This window comes from Anopheles stephensi, chromosome 3 (assembly GCF_013141755.1).
Source record: "Anopheles stephensi strain Indian chromosome 3, UCI_ANSTEP_V1.0, whole genome shotgun sequence".
Taxonomy (NCBI): Eukaryota; Metazoa; Arthropoda; class Insecta; order Diptera; family Culicidae; genus Anopheles; species Anopheles stephensi.
The window spans coordinates 47,119,231-47,141,446 of NC_050203.1; the positions used below are offsets into that span (position 1 = coordinate 47,119,231).

The window sequence follows — 22,216 nt, forward strand, 5'->3', positions numbered from 1 at the left end:
CCTACCGACCTGTCCAAGGCAGCGGTCAAATGAGTTATCAAATTTTAATTCCTTCCTTGCCTTGTGTTGGCGCATGTGTCGTCAATTTGTCGAGCTCGTTCACTTTTCGTACTGTTGAAAAGGGTAAAAATTGAGCCTAGCTGTCAATTTTACATTTCTGCCTGAATTGACACTGTATGCTCTTTTGATATTGGTTTGCGAATGTCTAGGCAAAAGCTTTAAACAGCTGTGGTTTCCCGAGCCCAGTCCAGGCGACCAACGACCTTCCCGCGGGTCATCGGTGATTCATGTTAACGCATGGCAAAGGTGTCTTCAATCAGCGCAGAAGCGCGCCCAACATTATTAGTACACAATGGGTTAGAAAAATGTAATCCAATAATGCTGCGAGAAAGTTGATGTTGACTACCCACATAACAATCGATCTCGTACGGTATGCACTCAATCAGTGCTCTTAACTAAATTAATATTCATTCAACCAAAACCAAAGACAAACAGCACCGGGGGCAATCTTTCAGCGGCCTCGAATCATCGCCTGCAGTATGCTAATTAGAATCATATGCCAACGAATGGCTCGGCGCAAGAAGAATGCTTTATTACACTAGTAGGGCTTTGCCAAAGATTTTCGTGGCAAAACGTCTCTCCTGCTGTCAAACACGACTAGTCACTGTGGATAGTCACCTCGCGTTGGAGATCTTCTAATCGACTGCACGCTTCCGAAAAACGCCAAGCATATAGTCCAAAAGCCGGAATGCAGATGATAATTAAATAAAACCCTTCCGACCGGCACGAGCATCATTGAACGGCACTAAAGTCTTGCGAAACTTTACCTCTACATCAGTTGGTACATCGAACCGTTTGTTTATCATTGCCCGATAGATTGAAACTGAGTGCGAGTGCTGCATCCGGACTGGATGAAAGGTTCAGCGTAATGAGCAAGGCGTAGAGGAGTTTATGCCAGTCAAGTGAAGGCAAACGCGTACGCATCGGTACGGTTCCGTGGCAAAGGGTTAAAAAGAGTTTCGCGACTTCAGTTGGCCTCGGAAGCGAACCGGGCCCTAACCTCAGTGGAACAATGATGGGAAATCAAATATTTAATGACAATTATTTACACCCTAACGATTTGCGTAAATACTCGTACTATAATGTGCGCCACAAATTGTACCAGGCGCACGTGGTTTTGTGGATTCGGGAAGTGATTTGATGAATCTCGGAACCGCCGTTTAACCTACGCTGACGTACTGAAGGTATACAGAAACACGGGATGAGAGGGGATCAAATCGTTGTGGAGGCGTGCTGTTGGTTGTTGGTGGCCGAAGAAGGAACACTGATGCCGAAGTTGAAAGTTGCAAAAACAGATGCCAGAGCCTGCAACATGAGCAGCAGCAGCAGCAGCAGGATGCGCCTTTTCAATTACGTTAATTGTTAGAGTCGCAGGTCAACAATTACTGACGAAATGGATGTTCATTGTTTGCAGCGTGCAGGGAAGCGTTTAGTAGGTTAGCAGCGGCGTATAAGTTTGACGTACAGGGCTCTAATGAATTCTGTAATGATGGATAACTTTTCACAAAATTCGAAAAGAGTTTGAGGAATGCATGAAAGAAAAAGATTATGTTGATTTTCTTCTTGAACTGCCATACTTTGACGAGTTGTATATAACTTAAGTTTGACTTATGGCAAACGCTTGAGGTAGATGGAATTTTGCTCATGTGCACATTAGACATTTTCTTCTTCCTTGGGTGTCCGAGCAATCCTTGTTAGAATTTCTGAAATTTCCTCCCAACGTTAAAAAGTGAGTTTAGAAATTATTTCATCCGGGACCGGTTTCTTATAACTCCAGAAAACCCGCATGTTAAACATGGAGTCATGGATTTGAACATAAAAATTTGTTATACTTATAATTCAAGCACAGATTGGTTTGGACTCGATTCTCTAGTCATAAAAATGGGCGAGTCGCGTTGAACACATGTCAGAACCGAGTCAAATCGACGACTGTGGCCAAAATTAGGAGTACTAATATTATCCTTTCCAATAGGAAACCACCAATCCACCAACTCACACACACAACTGGTGGTAATTATGATAAAATCAACAATCAACTGTTATGCAGTTACTACTACCACAGTTCCAGTTCGAATGAATGTGGTAAATCAAGTTCGATTAGTTTCGCTCGTAGCCTAATTGCTGGGACGTAAAAATGCTCTCCGTCAAGGGGCTCTCTGGTATGGGCCTTTATGCCCGGCACAATTCTAGCCCATGCGGATGCTATCTGTTGTGGCGCCACCGTTAGTCGCGATGGAACGATCACCGGGGAAAAGAAGCATAAATTCTCGTACAAATCATATTAGCCAATATGGAATCGGTTCGGAATCGGAAGTAAACAGAATTTAGCTACGGAAATGAATTAATATTTATAACCGATTTCGGCTCCTGCTTGGAACCGGAAAGGATAATTTCCGTTCATTTCCACAACTTCATCTTTTCCTTCTGCTTGTATCGATTGTTTTATTTTTCGTCCGCGCCGGTGCCCCGCCGACTGGACAGGCACCGTTCCACATTGCATTATACTTTCAAATGGAGCTAATTTTGTCGCTGTACTTATTCAAGTTTCAGCTAGGAAACCTGCTAAATAAGACGCCCAGGAGACGCTCACCTAATGAATGGAAGCAATCTAGCCGATGGACAATTAAATGCTCCAAAGACAACCGGTCCGCTTCTTTCACCGTCGCAGCTATACAGTGCAGGGCACTTGTTACCGAGCCAAAGCACGGTAGACCTTCGGTAGACAACGATTTGGTCAGATTCCAGCACGAGGCTGGGCCGAATGTCCATTCCGGGCCGCCGAAGTGCTAAAGTAATTGATGCAATCCTGCCCAGCTTCCGGGGGTGAGACAGTTTGACGATTAGTTGCTGGGCAGAAGCGAGCTGCTGGGCCAGCCATCCGGTTCGCTGGTCTCCGTCACCCCTTAACCCCGCGCTAACCGGCGCTAAAGGACAGTTTCTAATCTATATAAATATCAATGACACACAAACGGCCAAAACATAGGAAAAAGAATCGGAGGGAGTGTTCCACTGTATCGATTCCCATAAATAACTCCGCGTGCAGCATAATGCCACACTTGCGTCTCAGGCATAAATCAAAACGGACAATTCCGAACATTGTCCTCGTCCGGGAAAGGGGGCAAACCTTGAACATGGCGCAAAGCAACGGGCAAAACCGGGGGGAATCGACCAGAAGGCAAAACACAAACTCAAAGAGATGGTCAACCGAACACCAAACTTACCGGAAGAAAAGAAAAACCGTGTGCTAACGGATGGGGTAGAGCATAAGCATCGGAATCAAACCGCCTTTCGTCACGGTAGCCGCTGACCTTTGGGCATAGCCCTTCGGCTATCGATTATCCCGCTAGATTTGTGTGCAAGGATAATCTAGTGCTTAAAGTCGGTTTACAAGTCGGAAGGGTAGGTTTGGGGCTTCCAGTCGGGACAGGAAGCTGAAGGAGAACATAATGAACTAATTGTCCCGGGGGACCCATTCATTCGGTTTCAACATTTCACCACAAGCAGCTTACACGGTGAAAGCTGGTGGAACGCGAAACCGAACGAAGTAATCGGTAATCGATGGTTGATCCAACGGCTATTACCAGTTTTTTCTATTGGTTTTGGTCAGATTTGATGTTACTCTACCGGTACTTTGACTTCAATTTGTTTAGGCGGATTGTCACACAACAGTGTTTAACTTTTCGAAAGCATTATGCGAATTGCGTGTCAATTTGCCCGTAAAAAGGCAATCCTTTCAAGGCAAGGGTAGACAGTTTACTCATGCTCACCGAAAGTCATGGACAATTAGCTTTGCATAAAAAGGATCGGAAACGGAAAAATAGCACAGTTGAAATGTAGGACAGTTTTTTTACGCTCGCCACCAACTGGACACCGTGTGTCTGGTCGGTTAGGAACGCGTGCCGGGCAATAAATTTCCACGTCAGTCTTATCATCGGCTATTGTCCAGCTTCTTCTGGCTCTCTCCGGCCCTTCCCGCACTGCAACCCCGTGGCTGGGATGCAACACACATTAGATCTGTGGCCACCGTCCGGGGCGTCCATCAAGCCCCGGAGTTGGTCAGTTTTTATGGAGTGGAATGTGATAATGCGCCCCGTTCCGTTCGGTTGCCGGTGCGCTCGGGTGGCATATTTCGGGCTGGACACTGTCGGTCCATTTCCCTAACAAAGCGTACCTTGGACAGGACATCCCGGATGGATAGTAGCGGGCTGGCTGCTGTAATGCTACTACCTCTACTACTCGTGCACAGTACGATGCACAATCTATTTATTGTTATTTAGTGAAGTAAATCGCCCATATTCCTTGCTTTTACCGTGAAAGCGGAGAGTCTTTTCTAATCAGTCGTTATTTATTTTTATATGTGACCGAGCGCATTAGTTTGACTTGGCATTGAATAGCGATGATGTTAATCGAATTTATAGCATTTCGGGCAAGTGAAGCGTGTTGTAATGGCTATTTGATTGTACCATTCTTGGGGTAGAAAACGATTCTGGCTGGAAGGTGTTTAAAATGGTTCGTAGTGCAGTAAAGGTCAAGCAAAGATTTACTCCTAACGTTGTTGGTGGAACTTTGGCTATAACAAGTACAATAATAACATTTTTGTTTGATACTTTCAATATTATGTTACAGTATATAGTCTTCCATTTCTAGTATAATACACCCGTAATAGATGTTCTACCGTAGCAAACCTGCCATTTGTCAACAACCGGTCAAACATGTCACTTTAATTACCCATCTCATCGGAGCCTGCAGCAGCTCGTTACTTGGCTCTCGGGCAATCTGGACATGTTTTTGGATGGAGAGTTGAAGAGAAGTAGCAAAAAAAAAAAAAAACACACCAGCCATCATCACCCAAGGGTGGACAAGCTTACATGCTTTAACCTAGAACGTGTAACGACATCAGCCAACAATCTTTCGACAACTTCTTTCTGTGCTCCAAGAGCTGGACTGGAGGCAGCGTAGAAGAACTACCGCCGAAATGTGCTCGGAATAACAAAATCCTCCCAAAACGTAGCAATTGACGTACTGAAACGAGTGGTCAGTGCCTGAAGGTGCTTCGCCCAGCGTCGAAAACGATGCCACCTCCACAAGCGACTAGACCGAGGTCATCGGGGCCGGGAAGCGAGGATTGAAATAGTGGCTCCCAATAAAATGATTGGAACCGATAGCGGAATCTTGTACAAATAATGAGGGTGCAGATAATGTTTTATCCATGATTGCGTCCTTGCTGGAGTGGGCCACTAACAAGGGCACATCAACCGTGGGTAAACAATTGCCGCAACCGTTCGGTATCGGTGTCGCTGGAAGGTGAAAATGTCCCACCTGCTATGGGAGCTGCCGAGCGGTTCGTCCTGTTGGATAAATTAAATGATGTGGATAACGTGAGGGGCAACAAAGCACGGGGGATGGCGAGCGGGATTGTCGTTTGCAGCGACTGACCGCAGCTTCCGGCCGAGGGTACCGACGAATGTTCAACGCTGCCCGGAACAAGCGTTTGACAACGTGCCGGGAATTACGAAGGTGGCAATTATTTCTATTTCATCGCCCGATTCATCAATTGCATTATCTCAATCACGGCGCACACGATCGGAACGGAAGCATGAAGACTAAATTTAATTGTCAGTGAAGGCAATTGAAAGAGTTATCACTCACGGCGAACGATGCGTGCGGAATGCGGATATTGCCGGGCGTGGAATTATTTGCACGTAAATATTCATTGATAAGAAATGGTTGCAAGAGTCATATTTTATGGATGATTTTGGTAGACAATTTTCTAAAAAAGTCCTGAGTTCTACTTACACATACCAGATTATCTTCTGACTTAAATTACATACCTAGGCTCATCTCTTAGTATGAAGGAACCGTGCTCTTTTACCAGGCGCCCTTCTACTGATTGTAAAAAATGGTTTTATAAATGTGACATCGCTCGAGCTGCTCCTTGACATCTGCCGATTATAGATAGACAACCACCCATGGCGCACTCAGACGAAACAATAAACGCTCGGAGTTTACTCAGACATTGTCCTGGATGAGAAGATGCAACAAGTAAGAGTCATGCCTCTAAAATAGAACGACGCTTCTTTCATGTTTTTCACGCTTTCTATAAATTCTAGGCAGAATCTGAAACCAGTTTTGAACTTCTTAATAAAATACTCAATATACTAAACATATTTTGACCATGTTACAACCACCGATTTGTGAACTCAAATCATTAATAGAAAAGCAGGCTCTTTTTTTTGTCAATGATAAAATCTTCTTCAGGGATTGTTCCCGGTCTCAAGTGGCGTTGCAATGAGACAGTAAGAGATCGAAAGATAGGAAGCATCGAAATCGTACCAAACGATTATCGGATCGTTGAAAATTTGTTCTGCACTCGATTTAACCTCTTATCATGCATAATGTTTCAATATTAAATTCTCGTTTTTTTCAGTGGCACAGGTCAGGGGTGATCCTAGCAGGTGGTTGGTTGACATTCAGACACAATTCAGAAAAACCTCCCTTGTTCACTAAAATCTCGGTCTTCCTTTATAATAGATATATGTTGCATCACGGTTGAAGAGTAGCAGGAGCAGTGTATAACACAGAAAGAGTGTGTGAAGTCTGTTGTTTGACAATTTTTTACAATGTAAGAGTATTATTTTATGTGTATGTATGCAGTGGTTCTCGTTTGAAAACACGGTAATGAAAGCTAATGGATGTATAAATCGTGTTGAATGGAATAACATCACAGTAATATAAACATTCCATTATGATTAAATAATACATCAGTACAAATAGCCAAGAACTGCCAACTACATAGTCTTAACAACATGCTAAAAATCTCTTGACCCTAGCCGTTTAGGAGGAAAATTTACTATAAAGCCTTGGATAATACGAATAAAAGATGATCAATTGTTAGGTTTAATTTAGTTGTATGCAAGATGCATGCAGAACATTAGCGGATAAATCCGCTCAGAGAACCTTCTTCTTCTTCTTCCTTGGCACCACAACCTCGAGAGGTCTCGGCCTGCCATTTCTGGCTTCCTGCGACTTAATTTTACCCGAAATAAAGTAGTCAGCCCTACGTACGGGAAGACGGTCTGGATGGGATTTAAAGAACCCCGGACTCCCTGCCTTGTGAAGACCAGCGCCATTATCGCCTTGGAGAACTTGTAAATGAACGAGTTGCCCAGGATCGCACAGCCTGCGTATAGGAAGAAACGCCTATATCAATATGAACGGGCTCTTGAAAGCTTGAGACCCCAAGTATCTGCATAGTTTGCTCATACTATGATCCGTCCTTGGTGACGAATGTGGCTTTTAATCTAATTGCATCAATTTTATTAACGAGCCTCCTACTCGGTCCTCTCTCGTAAATGATTATGATTTTTTTAAGTATACAATTTTGTTTTTCACCGTATCAACGGATGTTCTAGGACCTAGATCCAACATGGTAAACGATAAATTAATTAGATTTTCGCATGAAATTCGGAAATTTTTTATAGTATTTCAAAGCTGTTGGGCGACCCGGACATGGTCCGTATCGATTTACTTATTTTATTCCAGAAAGCAAAAGATGTTGTAATAGCCGAATTGACTATTGTGGTTAAAAAGTATCTGCTGATCTTCAACTTCGCTCAGTGATTTACTCAGTGATATATCCTGGTAAAGGAACTGACCGAAGCAGAAACGGTAGTGGTGCCGATGTTCACTCCACAGAACCGGATATCAAATTCGATCCGGGCTTTCTAAAAAAAGGAAATTTATTTAAATTTAGCAAAGGAAGTCAACAATCGACCTCTTGAGGTTGTACAGCCAAAAAAAGAAAAAGAGAGACCTATTAGAACGAACAAATCTTCAAAAGTAGTGCTTTGACTGGGAAGTTAGAAGGCCAAGAAAAACATAAATAGAGTCACATAAAAGGATAAATATATTTATTTCATTCGAGAGTATTCAAGCTTCTCTTATTCAGAAAGCAACAGTATTTTTAGACTTAAAAAGATGTTTAACCTAATCAACAACGAAAAATATTCATAGTTTGCATGAGTTTGCTACATCATTTCTCCGTTCCGATGATTGATCGTCGATTGAAGCATATTGACAGTAAAGGGTATGGAAAGAAATTGTGTGAAACAAAGCGGCCATTGGCTCGAGTGGCGTTCCAAAATTCTACCAAAAAAAAGAGATTGTCAACTCTGCAAAAATCACTCTTGTTGCATTTAAGCGACGATTATAAATTATTCGAGTATGACAACATTATGCTAAGTGTATCATTGTAATTGAATTAATTATCTACACTGCCTGCTAGCGCTTGTTCGGGTGGGACAAACCGTGACCAAATCCCTGTAATAGATAGTACGCGGTACGTACTTTGCATGCGTATTTGCACGCCTTTGTCCTGAACGGATCCCCTTCCCGAACGGATCTGATTTTTGCCCCTTTTTCTGCACGGGAAAACATTTTCACCCCTGCCAAAAGGTTCACCCTCCGGGGCAAATTATTCATTTGTTCCATCGATGTCGCTGGTCTTCCGGTGAGCCTCAATGACTGTAAAAGATTGCGTGAATTTGACCGCAAATTTGATAACATTGGCGCCTTCCACTTGAAGGAAGTGTTGAAAGGGGGATGCCACAGCATCTTACGCCACCATGACTCGAGCATTTCTTTAAGGAATTTTTATCAACTGTTAGCATTCCGAAGAATTAACTTCACAGGGTGCAAACACTAATCGGGCCCGATAGGGACGGCAACAGCAAAACAAAACAAAAAATGGTCGGCCCTGAAGAAGATATCAGTTACGGGGCAGTCCCAAGGAAATGTAAAATATCATCATCCTACAACGCTAGCTTCGACGTACATTTTCCCCGCCAAACAGCCACGGGCCCTTGGAAATTTATTGTTTTATAAATAAGTCATCTCATTGCCGGGTTCGGAACACGGACGGGTGGAACAAGCTTCCCTACTTCGGGCGTTGACGAGGGTTAGGCTTCCGGTGGTTAGTTAGTGCGACATCACCACCATCGTTCCATCGTTGCGCCACGTTCCACTTGCCGGCAGACAATTAAAGTCCTGTTAAAAGACGCGTTTATAAAATCACTTCATCAGTTAAGGGAAAGGAAATCCTCCGATCCCTAGCACGGTTACTCGCCAGGGAAGGTGGCATCGGTATACATGAATGGGATTTTCTTTGCTCCGTTGGGATTTTCTTCACCGTGGTTGCCGCTCGGTAATGGTGCTGGTAATGGCTGGTTGACGATGCTGGTAGTTGATCCGGGAGGCAGCAGTCGACGGCAACGAGCTGCAAAGTACATCAAAGCAAATCCAATTTGGATCACTGCTCATTTGAAAACGTTTAATACAATGTTCTCCTTTTACGAAAACGGTTTCTGCAGTATGTGTTCGGTAAGTTAAGTGAAAAACCATTAAGCGGAATTTTAAAGAGAAATTAGGTTCTAGTCATTTGGACAGAAAATTTAGGAAAATAAAGCATACATGAAATTTTGTTAATCTCAGTCATTTTTCTTCAACTCTTAAATTAAATAAATACTCAAAGAACGAAGTAAACTTTCATTGCCAAATTGATTTTGTAAACCATGTTCAAAGTAAACATGACAAATTGTTTTGAATTAAGCCTTCGACAATTAACAGTATGATATCAACACTATGCGGCCAAAGGAATGTGATCAAGAACTTGAAGGCATTCAAAGTTTGTTATTAATATGGCGTAATAACATACAATAAAAATCACACTACAAGTAGAATTTGCTGAAGTTCGGGGTTACAGAACCATGGAAGCACGGTGAGATCACGGATGGCGAACTTGCTATACACAGTACAATGATTTTTCTGTACACTTAAGATGCAATTCAATAAAAATGTAGCAAAAAGCAATAGAACCATACACAACTAGCTCGTATGCTCTTTCTGACAAACCTCCTCAAAAGTTGCACATCCCTGAACAAGGACAGTTTGTAAGTGATTCCCCGGTGAAAAAATTCCACGCTTCAACAACTGTAAACGGCGAGCGAGGGCAGATATTTTAACGCCATAAATTCTGATTTGAATTGTTTACGCATCGCGGCACAATCGGAGGCTGAAAATCACACCGAAAAATTTGCCACCTACGTCTGTTACTTTAATTCACTTCCTCCCCTAGCTCTGCGACTGGTTTCGTTACACCAAAGGGGAGGGTTAGGCTAGAAGGTACCTCTAGCCGAACAGAGCAAACGCTGGTGATACTGCACAAACTACGTACACTTTGACGCACAAATACATTGTCACAGAACTTTTCAACCAACCCTCCAATGTCGCTTCGGTAGACTTCATTGTTCCCACTTGTAGTCGTGCTCTGGTGCGTTAACCGTGACCAATGGTTGGGTGCCCGCTCGTAGTGGAAAATTCATACCGCGCTCGCTTTTCTCTGGCGGTGGATGATAAAACGTGAAAATTGGACCACCTACTGAGCGCCGACCGGAAAACTCCGGCTCTCCAACGTAGCGCGCGTGTTTGCGTGAGGTCACCCCAATGAATAGGACACTTCATGTTGGATGTAGCACATACTAAATTTTCTACTGCAAGGAAGCCATCCCAACAGCCTTTCCAGTACAGCTTCACCACACCACAAATCACATCACTTAGCCAACGATTTGTTGTTTTAAATTTGATTGCTTCTTGGGTATGGTAGTGCGTTTTGGACCGACCTACTACTGCTCCGACATTTAACTAGCGGTCTAATGCGTTAGGGGCGTTGAATTTAAACACCCTTAGCGTTGAAAAATTGGACTAGCCACTGTAAGATCGGATTATGTCCAATTATTACAAATCCGTCATCTATCACTGCAGAATACATTCTCACACACACACACACACACACACACTTCTGGGCGTATCATCATGACTTTAATGAACCTGCCGTAGTTGATCACGTGTTGGAGTTGGATTTTGGAAGTGAAACCAGGACACATGTAACTTGTCAAAAGTTGCCCCCGGTAATACTGATTGGTTCTGTTGTAAATCTTAGGGAACATAATAGTTCATTTGTCTCAGGTCTGCAAATTTTAAAACTTTTGACAGTCGATTTTATATTTTGAACAATTTCTGAAAAACTGTTTTCAACAAAACAATACATTGAAGATAGAAAAAGTTTCATTTTAAAAAATGGGTAATTTATTTGCCGGAAAAGGTAAGTTTTTTTGTTTAAGGAACCATGCAGTATTTAGTGGCACTAGTTTTGAGAACAGTTTTCTCTACATCGAAAACAAGTTTTTTTAGCCGTTCTTTTGTAGTTGGACGTGGTTTCCTTAGAGCGACAGATAAAATTCACGCCTTGCCGTTCAAGTGTTTCTTGCTACGACTTTGGCAGACAAAAAACCACTGTCTCCACTGTTGAAAGTCCAAGAACCCCAGAACAATGGAGCGTAGGAAAAACAACCGAGAACGAGATTGCTTCATGGCGCTTCCGCTGAGAGCCACACGGCTCGGTTAAATGCCATGTGTTTAGACACACAGCGTGTAGAGTTCGTTTCAATAGATATACGATTATACGGTCCATTTGAATCAATAAAGTTTATCAATTTATGTACTTGTTATCCTTGATTTTGGTCCAACTGTTTTTATCGCCTATCCTCTTAGCTCTAATACTAGGCGGATGTTTTGAGTTCTCGTTCATACTCGTTGGCTTCTTTTCCATTCGTTGTCTCCGGTCCGCCCTAGCTATACGGAATCATGGAAGATTTCAAAATTCCACGGCAATAATTTTCGTGACTTCCTCCTTCACTCGCCATATCCTCTCATTTCATAAGTACACTGTGCCTGTGCCCCTGTGTGTTCCCGTCTTTACGCCAACCCTTGGGCAACCGTTTCGCCACACACCGAACGACGGCGTGCGTCTTAGATGACATACAAGATTGGATGTTCATATAGGCATGTAATATGATGACTGTATCTGTCTCTCCGGTGCCGTTCTCGCCTTGCAAAACTGCGCCATACACGCGCACAACCCCGTACCACAATAGACCGAAACCTGCCCCTTCGTTGCCCACAGTGGCAGCAGCGTATGGTTTGCGGAATCCACTTCTGGGCCCTCGTGCTAGCCCGTCCGTAATATGGACGTGGAGAAGTGTTTTCCTTTTTATTGACATAATACTCCCATAAGTAATCCGCCTTAAACGACATATACATGTTCATATTTCTGTGGCGGAACCACCGACTCACGGCCACGGGGCAGCATTAAAAACAGGAGCGGAACGTCGGGTTAAGGCGGCCGCCGGAAGGATGTGTCGGGTAAGGATGGGAAAGATTTGTAACGTACTCCTCCCGACGACGACGGGCTCGTCTAGTTTCCATCAATACTGTGGGAAAGTATAAACATTCCTTCATCATCCCTTCGTGCGGAGTCAACGCGTAGTAGTTGAACGTAGCGTTTTGAAGGGGCAATCTCGACGTCGTTTTTTTTTCTTTTGCTCAATTGTGCATGCCAATTCCAACGAAATCCACCACTCATCCGATACGATTAGAAGCGATGAAATGAAATAGAACGGAAAATACGATTTCCGCCACCAAGCGACGCTCTTGGCTTGCACGGCTTTCTACGACTACGATCGTATCATGCGATCAATTTGGTTCACAGATTTCATGTAGGTTTTATTGGCCCAGTCTCTGTCAAGCATTAGGGCAACCCTTTTTTTTCAACACTTTAAATTATACATTCTAAACTCATCTACTGAGATTTTCTGATACACATGAGCTTATACATACATTTTATAGCGCACAAAATTATCAAACTGATGAGAATCAATTAAATCGTTCTTCAATGCATTGGTCCTGATTCAGGTAATGGCGATAGTTTACCGAGACAAAAGTTGATATAAGACACCAATAATCATCACTTTAAACTGCGACACATTCTACATCATGTCGACAGCTCTACCGGGAGCTCTACCGTCTGGCAAAATCAATGTCCAGATGTCCCAACAGTATCGTCACATGTCGCCAGATCGAACGACGCCATTGCAGCGATAAGGTCTACTCCACGTTGGCAACCTCCACGCCGAATGTTAAAACGCACCAATAAAAGAAAATCAATGAAAATCGATAACCCCACTATCCACGACGTTGGATCCCAGTTTCCCCAGTAGATTTTTCTCCTGGCATGCGGGTGACTGACTGTGTGTGTGTGTGTGTGTGTGTGTGTGTGTGACGATGCTTATGAGCTTATGAGAACGTTCGTAAAACACAGCAGGATACGAACGCTTGTTGGGCAACCCCCAGGAAGTCACTGATAGCTGTCTAATTTATGGAAGACAACCATCCGTCCTGTACCGCCTCCGATGCACCGGCGCACTTCTATCATTATTCTGTCCCGCGCGAGGAAACGAGCAACGAAGCGTCCTCATTCTGCATCCCACTGACGTCACTGGCGAAAGGTCACAGGACACCGTGTCGTAAAGGGCGATAGGTACGGTAAAACTTCAGATTTTACCGCTGCTAGACAAAGTAGCCGGAAGCGAACGTTCGTCGATTGTCGGACAATTTGTCGCACTTCAGAGCATGTTGCCCCGCGCGGAGTATGGTGAGGCCCGGAAACGTGGTTAATGTTCAATGGGCGTGCAGGATAGATGTCAGTCAACGTAAATGAGATATAACCAGATCTCTAGAACCCCGGGAGCTGGAAAAGAGTGCGCCAACGTGCGGCACACTGATTGGAAGGGAAATGCCTCGACGCGAACGAGAAAACTCAGGCAATGGTGAAGTGGTAAGGCCGAAAATATTGATTAAACTTAACGGTTACTGAAGATGTTGTTAAAGTATAAAGAAGCAGTCAAATGCAGCAAAATTGAGTGAATATTAAGTATCTTTAAAACAAAAACAAAGTACTCATTTTAAAAGTAGGTAGAAATCAAGTTTAAAGCATGTTTAAATAGATATTTTTGAAAATCGCTGGACTTTATCATCCCCAAACACACACTCTCTCTCTCTCTCTTTATCTCTCTGCTCACTCTCTCTGCATCTCCCTCTTTCTCTCTCTGTTTTAATATACCCTCTCACTTATCGCAATTGCAATTGAGCTATCAACGCGATGCACATTTTGCCAGACCCAGATCCCAGACACTTTACCCTGGTGTGTGAGATATTGATCCATCCACAGCCCACAGCCACGAGAAACAGGACGATAAATTCATTATGGAGTGATTGAACCGTATTCATTACCGCAGCTGGGTGATTGCGGTGTAATGGCCTCACCTCACGTAGCGCAGCGAATCTCAAAGCCGTCGAGTGGGATACATCACGGAGTCGTATGATTTTCGCAAATTATCTATACGAATTATTTGTTTCATTGCTATAAAACTCTACAAATAGAAGCAAACATTCAACATGAGTCTGCACAATGATTTTAAATTATCGACAAATTTCATAAGTACAATAAAAAGAGCTTCGTGACCTTGAGGATAGTATCAATGTCAATTGAAAGTTTAAATTAAAATTGCATTTGGTGCGAATAGAGTAAAGTTTAAAGCTGTATGAGAGATCAATCCCTATCGAATAATAAGGACCGAATGTGAATAATTGAATATTTTGTAGAGAAAATCCAATCAGTTAAAAAAAATCATTAACAATTGAGTGACTTCATTAGCTGTTATGTACAGCCCATTGCACATACAAAATTTAAAATATCAAATAGCCTTATTATATTGATGTGCTGAAAATGTACTATTTTTCAACGCAAACCTTTACACTTATTTTTGGGTTTTAATTTCGGTAGACGAAAGACGCTAAAATGATTGCAGCGAAATGGTACCCATCACAGCGGTACGGCAAGAAGTCAAACACGCGCAGCATTCGAAGCTTTCCCAGGTTTTCGACCAAACAGTGGCCATGTTTCGGAAAATTGTGGGCGGATCCAAAAGCTTTCGATTCGTGTTGGAGCACCAACGAGTGTTGCAGCAGCAGTAGTAGTAGTAACAGTAGCAATGGGCGCATTCGTGGTAGTTGTAGAGCAAATTGTGTTCATGAAACAGATTTGAATCTCTTGTTTCTCCCGTAATCCTCATTGACTGTGACTTGCCAATAATAATGGAACATCAGCGCATCACCAGGTGCTTCAAAGCTGCCTTAAGCATGCAGCAGAAAAATAAAATGAATGCTCTCAGTTGGCAACTATTAAACAGTTATTTAACTATCGCAGCTAGACAAAAAGAAATAGAATCTACTCTCTACTGTTGCCATGCATTGCTTTCCCCGTCTGGTGGTTCTTTATCTTATCTGACTGCTAGTATCAGTTACACATTCCAGTGGTCGGTTAACGAATTAAATAGGGCGACCGGATCAAATGTAAATAAAAAACATGGCCTCCCCTCGGGATGGACCAGTCCGCCTCTGCACTTGATACCGGAGCGCGACACGAGACTGGCAAACGATAAAATGTTTGTGTTTGCATTTGAGATTTCCTACCATTTTCGTTTTCTCCGTACGTATGGGGGGGCATGGAAAAGTAAGCTTCCGGAATAACATGATACAGGAATTCGCGATCATTGAAACCACTCCACATGACGATGCATAGGACCGGTAGTACGGTTCTCTGCATATCTCTAATGAGCACTTTATGACTGTGAAAAAGACTGCCACTTCCCGGAAAGTCATAGGAATAGTTTTACAAACCTTCCCTGTGTTTCTTAACAATTGCTCATGAGCATCAGTAAGGGACTGATGGAAACCGAGATATCGAAAATATGCGACGATGGAATCGTGTTGAATCAACAGGGTTACTGCTGTCGAACTGACCGATTTTGAACGTTTACCTATGCCGTTAGCTGAAGACTTCCAAGCTTTTCTAAATTTGTAAAATAATAGCACAGATAATATTTACACATATTTTTTACGAATTATATGGCATACGCTAAAGGAAAAAGCAATATTATAACTTGTTTTAAGTTTTAAATTAGGACAGATGCAAAAGCGGCGCAGTTCTTCTCACGTTAGGGCCTCTAGACTACGCAAGACTTCTTATCCGGCTACCGGTATACTAAGTCTAGTAAGAAATTAACTGTAGACCAGAACCTAGGTAACCTGGGAACCTTTTAAAGTTCTATTCATACATATTTTCATTTAAATTGCATTACAAATTGATGCATTTTGCTTGATTTATACATTCAACAACACCATAAATTGTGCCGCAAATCTATTATGTTCCCAATCTGATAACAATTTTTTAACAGTTTTAAATTGATGGTGCGAATTTCACAGGCTTAGGTACACTACCATTCACGGCGGAAACGATGCAAAATGTGGGACACTGTCTGTTAAGACGCTCAATTATGTGTACAATATCTGATGAACTTACACCTTGCGGTTTCTCTGTTAAGTGTTGCTCTGTCACCAAGAAAGTGGAAAAACGACGACGAAACTGACGATGGAACTTCTTTCCCAACGAGGGTACACCGCTATCTGATGGCGATTATTCAAATTGGCTGCAAGCACCGGACATAATTCATTTTCTAAGAAGACTTAATTGTTAATTTATAGACTTGTCCTGAATTTAATTTTCTTCGCTCCTCACCGCGAGCGGCTTAGTTGATGGCAATTGAGAATAAAATAGGATTTCAGAGCGATGGTATGCTACTGCCCTTCAGTACTTCCAGATGGAGTGTAGTGACTTTTGGAATGTGGCATTTGTTTGGAGAAGCTTTATGAATCATGCGTAATGTAGCACAACGTTCGGTTGGCAACTGGTAGAGAATATAGAGTTTTTTGAAATGTTAGTAATTTAACACCAACAAATCACTTATTGGTCGCACTATATGACTGGAGACATTGTCAATAATGCTTAAAATAGGATCTCAAACTTCTTCTTCTAAATTGGCTTTCTAGGATAGTAAGCCCTCAATATGATTGACACAGATGAGATGTGAACCCCGGTCGTGCCTTGTGAAGACCGGCGCCGCTGTCCCACTTCTCAAACTAGATTATCAATAATACTTAATAGAGATGATTTTCACATTCTAGATATCCTGGAGGATCCTCTGGGTGTTTCCAGGAGGAGAGTCAATCAGTTAGAATAGACTAATCACAGATAGCCATGCATAGGCATCCAAGGACGAGACCTCTTCCTTCTTTGGCTCTACAAACTCGAAAGGTTTTGACCTACCAGCCTTGACTTGATTAAATTTTACACGCAGCTAAATAGTCACTCCGCAAGGGGTGGTAAGGTGGCCGATGCGACAGCGGCGTCGGTCTTCACACAGTAGGACCGGGGATCAAATTTCTTCCAGAACCACCTCTCCCCGTACGCAAGGCTGAATACTTTGCTACGGGTAAAATCACAGTCACAGAAAGAATGGCAGGCTGAGAATTTTCAACGTTGTAGTGCCAAGGATAAGTCACTCCTGGGTATGCGGGATGAGGTTGGACATCCAGTCCTAACGTGTGAAAAACTGTGCCGTTACCATCTTGTCCTCCGGACCATGAAATTGTGAAGTCAAATAACTTGGAAAAGGATTAACACAGGATCAGAATGCCTTAAATCATTATGTTGTTCGGTTACTAGTAACTTTATCACCTTGCACGAGTAACTTTATCACCTTTATCACCTTTAAACTATTGATACTTGTAGGTGGCACCTTGACAAGAGAGACATAAGAATTGTTGTTTCGGAAGGTATTAACTTGGAACTTATGGAGCTAGTTGAGCTTGGAGAATACTTTTGAAGATAATATCCAAAAAGGATATTGGATATGGCGATTGTCCTAAATTTGGGCAGACAACAGGAAAACTAATTGACCCAACAGTAAAAATAAATCCACCTAGGTCCAGGGGTGGCCCTGTAGCAGTGACGCCAATTAATTCACGGGACAGGACATGCCATCAAGGTGAGATAAGTAAGGTAAGGAATCGAAAGTGTTGAGGCCTAGACAATTCAATGTTGAAGAGCCGAAAAAGAAGGAAAAGGATGACCTTGCTGATTTGTAATCCAAAGAGAGCAGGATGATAAAAAAGAAAGTTTGTATGGCTATTGATAATTGAGAATCAAAATAGCAAGGGATATATTTCTTTTAAATTATCCACAAATTCATTTATGTCACCAATTAATTCTATGTTGGTGCCATGGATTTTTGCATGGATTTGTTGCCATTTGTTGCCCCTCCTTTTGCTCATGGTCACACGTTGGGCTAAAGAGCTAGTCAATTATCACAATAACAAGTAGATGAATAACACTCCTTAGCAGAATACTCCCTAGTTGCGTGGAGCTTTCAAAAAGTTTGGTCGAGCTTTTATGCACGGTGGAAGAACAGGAATAAAGTACGGTCTTTTGAAACAGTTCTAGTAAGTTTTAAAAGTAAACTCTTGTAATATCTGCTATAATATCCCTTTTAAAAAATAATGCAACGAGGGAAATACTATTTAAAATCATTCCAAAATTATTTTTCCGGAAGATATTTTAAGATTTCCACAAAAATGTATTGTTCCATACGTCACTTATGCTGACAGCTGCGATGACCGAGAGCTCTTACCATGGTGCTGTGTACGTAAATTGTTTTCCTTTTCTCTCGAAAAAAAGGGTAACACTTAGGTGGAAATCATTGTTTTGTGGTTGTTTGATTCGGTTTTCCCGATGTATTCTTTGAATTTTCTGGCCAGATGAAGCTAAACATGGAAAACCAGGTAAGTTCGATTGAAATATCGCAAAAGATTTCGCACTCTCCTCACAAAACATCAGTCAGCGCCGATTCGGTCACAGAAAGTAAACATTTGCTTGCCATGCAGTGTGACACAGTGGCGAGTTGTGCACCCGATAGCTATGTTAATGTACTGTTGCTTCTTTACGTCCTAACTGCAGAATCAACGATGGACTGTGCGAAGAATGCTTGCGATGGCGACCCTGGTGCTGCTGGTCGGGCAATGTTCCGCGTTCTACGTGCCCGGTGTTGCTCCGGTAGAGTTCAAGAAGGGTCAGAAGATTGATGTAAAAGCCGTCAAAATGACCAGCACCCACACGCAGCTTCCGTACGAGTATTACTCGTTGCAGCTGTGCTTGCCAAAGAACGGAACGGTAGTGTACAAAAGCGAAAACCTCGGCGAAGTGCTGCGCGGAGATCGCATCGTCAATACACCGTACGAAGTGCGGATGGCCGAAAACATCCAGTGCAAGCTGCTGTGCAACTCGAAGGATCGGCCAATGAATTGGGACCACGAACAATCGGCCAAGGTGGCAGAACGTATACGTCACGAATACTTTGTCCATCTGTAGGTGTTAGAAGAAGCAAGCAAGCTCGGTTCCCATGCGCTTAACCCGGATATTTATCATCATTTCAGCATCATTGACAATCTTCCGGTGGCGACAAAGTTTGTCAATCCAGATACGATGGAACTGCAGTTCGAGCACGGGTATCGTTTAGGCCAAACGAACGGTCCGAATGTTTTCATCAACAACCATTTACGATTCCGGTTGTTTTATCATCTGCACAGCGAGTACGTTCGTAGCGAGCGAGCACTTGCAAGCAAGCAGTTCAATTATAACTGTTTTTCCTTTCTTACCTTAGAAATCAGTATCGCGTCGTCGGATTTGAAGTGGAGACACTTTCGATCAACAAAAACGCCTTAAGCTTCGACGGTGACACTTGCATTTTCCCGGACAATCCCAAACCGCAAGCGGTCACACCGAGCGGCAGGACGGAGCTATTCTTCACCTATTCCGTGGTTTGGCAAGAATCGTCCGTGAAGTGGGCTTCGCGGTGGGATATTTATCTGGGAATGAACGATGTTCAGATTCATTGGTTCAGCATCATCAACTCGCTGGTCGTGGTATTCTTCCTGTCAGGTACGGCGAAAAGGTTGCTTGGATTAGTGATTGCATAGCAGCTAAAGAACTTTTTTTTCCTGTACTCTTCTAGGCATACTTACGATGATAATGGTCCGCACACTTCGGAGAGATATTGCCAAATACAACACGGATGATAGCATCAGTATCGAGGATACATTAGAGGAAACGGGTTGGAAGTTGGTGCATGGGGACGTGTTCCGACCTCCTAGGCACCCAAGACTTTTCGCTGCTATCATTGGTAGCGGAATCCAGATCTTTTTCATGGCACTTATCACCATCAGTAAGATAATCCTACATTCTAATCGCTCAACTCCACCACAACTTATAACCATTCTTACCTTCCTGAACCATTTCTCTAGTAATCGCTATGCTCGGAATGCTGTCTCCCTCGTCCCGTGGTGCGCTAATGACCGCCGGCATAATGCTGTACGTGTTTATGGGCCTGATCGCTGGCTACTTTTCGGCTCGACTGTACAAAACGATGAAAGGTCGCAACTGGGAACGGGCCGCCTTCCTCACGGCCACCTTTTATCCGGGTCTCGTGTTCGGTACATGTTTCTTCCTGAATTTCTTCATCTGGGACAAGGACTCGAGTGGTGCCGTTCCGTTCGGGACGATGGTAGCCCTGCTGCTGCTGTGGTTTGGTATATCATTACCGTTAGTATTCTTGGGATACTACTTCGGTTACCGCAAGCAAGCCTTTCAACATCCGGTACGCACGAACATGATTCCCCGCCAGATACCGCATCAGCACTGGTACATGAACGTCGGGCTGTGCATTCTGATGGCCGGCATACTGCCGTTCGGGGCAGTTTTCATCGAACTGTTTTTCATCTTTTCGGCCATCTGGCAGAATCAGTTCTACTATCTTTTTGGATTTTTGTTCCTGGTATTCTGCATACTGGTCGTAAGCTGTTCCCAGATATCGATCGTGATGACGTACTTCCAGCTATGTGCTGAGGTAAGAACTCCGCATCAACTTAGGATGAGAAATGACTCAGTAACAATTTGCCCGGTCACACTTTGTACAGGACTATCGGTGGTGGTGGAGAAGCTTCATCGTTTCGGGAGGATCTGCCGTGTACATACTGTTCTATAGCATATTTTATTTCTTCACCAAACTCGATATAACGGAATTCATACCGACGTTGCTATACCTCGGGTATACTGGTGAGTAAATTCGTGCGCGCTCAACAAACTAAGGATTGACTGATTCATGGCTTATTGTTTTGTCCTCTCTTCACAGGTCTCATGGTAGTAACGTTCTACATTCTCACCGGCACGATAGGATTTTTCGCTGCGTACAGTTTTATCAGAAAGATTTACGGAGCTGTAAAAATTGACTAAACATTCAATTCAAAGGTGGTAAATTTGATTTCTTTTCGCTTTCCACAAAATTAAGACACTCGCCAGTTTTTGTTTGGTACTACACCTTCAACGAGCAAGAGTCATCTCTCTGCATTGCTGCTGATGCAACACTCACCAAGTGCATCAAAACCGGGATGTCGCCTAGAGCCCATTTTTAATTCAACTCAGCACCTTTTTGTGATAGTACATCGAACATATTCGGACGCAATTCAGTGTTTAGTGCGTAAGTTCGACTTGGTGATGCAACGAACTGTTACTAAGTTGTAGTGCAGATGACATTATCGTAGGATTTGCATACATATTTAATGCAGCTGGTATGGACCCACACAGCTAGGTGGAAAGCTAAAGGTAAACTTTTATTAAGCTTATGACAAATGCAGCTCATGTCCGAGGATTTGCCCGGTGGCGATTCAGTTTTAGTTGCTACGTTATGGACCTGCATACGTCCAAAAGTGCGTTTATCATCGGTTTGTTTGTTTGTTTAAAAGTCGTTTCATTTTAACTTACATCAACGTGAAATTACGTCAAGACTCTGCAATTTTAGTTAGTTGTATCATATGCTAAGACTAAATGTAACTAAACGATGACATAGATAAATAAATCACAATCTTGAAACAAAAACGGCTATCGAGCGTGAACACAACACTTCCCAGGTTAGAAAATCATCATCCTTTCTCGCTTCGGTAGGTTTACTTTTTGCTTAGATAGAGTGAGAAATCATTACGATTTTGTTACCGGGGTTTAATGCTTATGCACTGTAGAATAAATTCGATTTGAGGGCAATCCAAAAAAAACATGAAGAAGCTGAGCAAGTTTCAACCTCCGGGACCCTCCCGGACTTCCCAACTGCTTCAGATCGAAAAGGACAACTTGATGCTTCCCAACTGGTCTGCATCGGACCAGTCTCACCGACAATCAGTGGCGGATTTTGTAGCTGAAGAGGTATTGATCAAAACGAGGGTTTAGTATCAATATAACTTGCCTTTAAATGCTCGA

The 22,216-nt window shown here is 42.9% G+C and overlaps 1 protein-coding gene across 1 annotated transcript; it reads left to right on the forward strand.

Annotated features, from left to right (window-relative positions):
• Positions 1-18,502: 18,502 nt before the first annotated feature.
• On the forward strand, positions 18,503-21,841 carry LOC118513476 (transmembrane 9 superfamily member 4). Its single transcript, XM_036059269.1, has 8 exons — positions 18,503-18,693; positions 18,869-19,275; positions 19,345-19,500; positions 19,572-19,849; positions 19,923-20,132; positions 20,212-20,813; positions 20,884-21,022; positions 21,099-21,841. The coding sequence occupies exons 1-8, from the start codon at positions 18,670-18,672 to the stop codon at positions 21,197-21,199; spliced, it is 1,917 nt and encodes a 638-aa protein (XP_035915162.1). The 5' UTR covers positions 18,503-18,669; the 3' UTR covers positions 21,200-21,841.
• Positions 21,842-22,216: the final 375 nt, after the last annotated feature.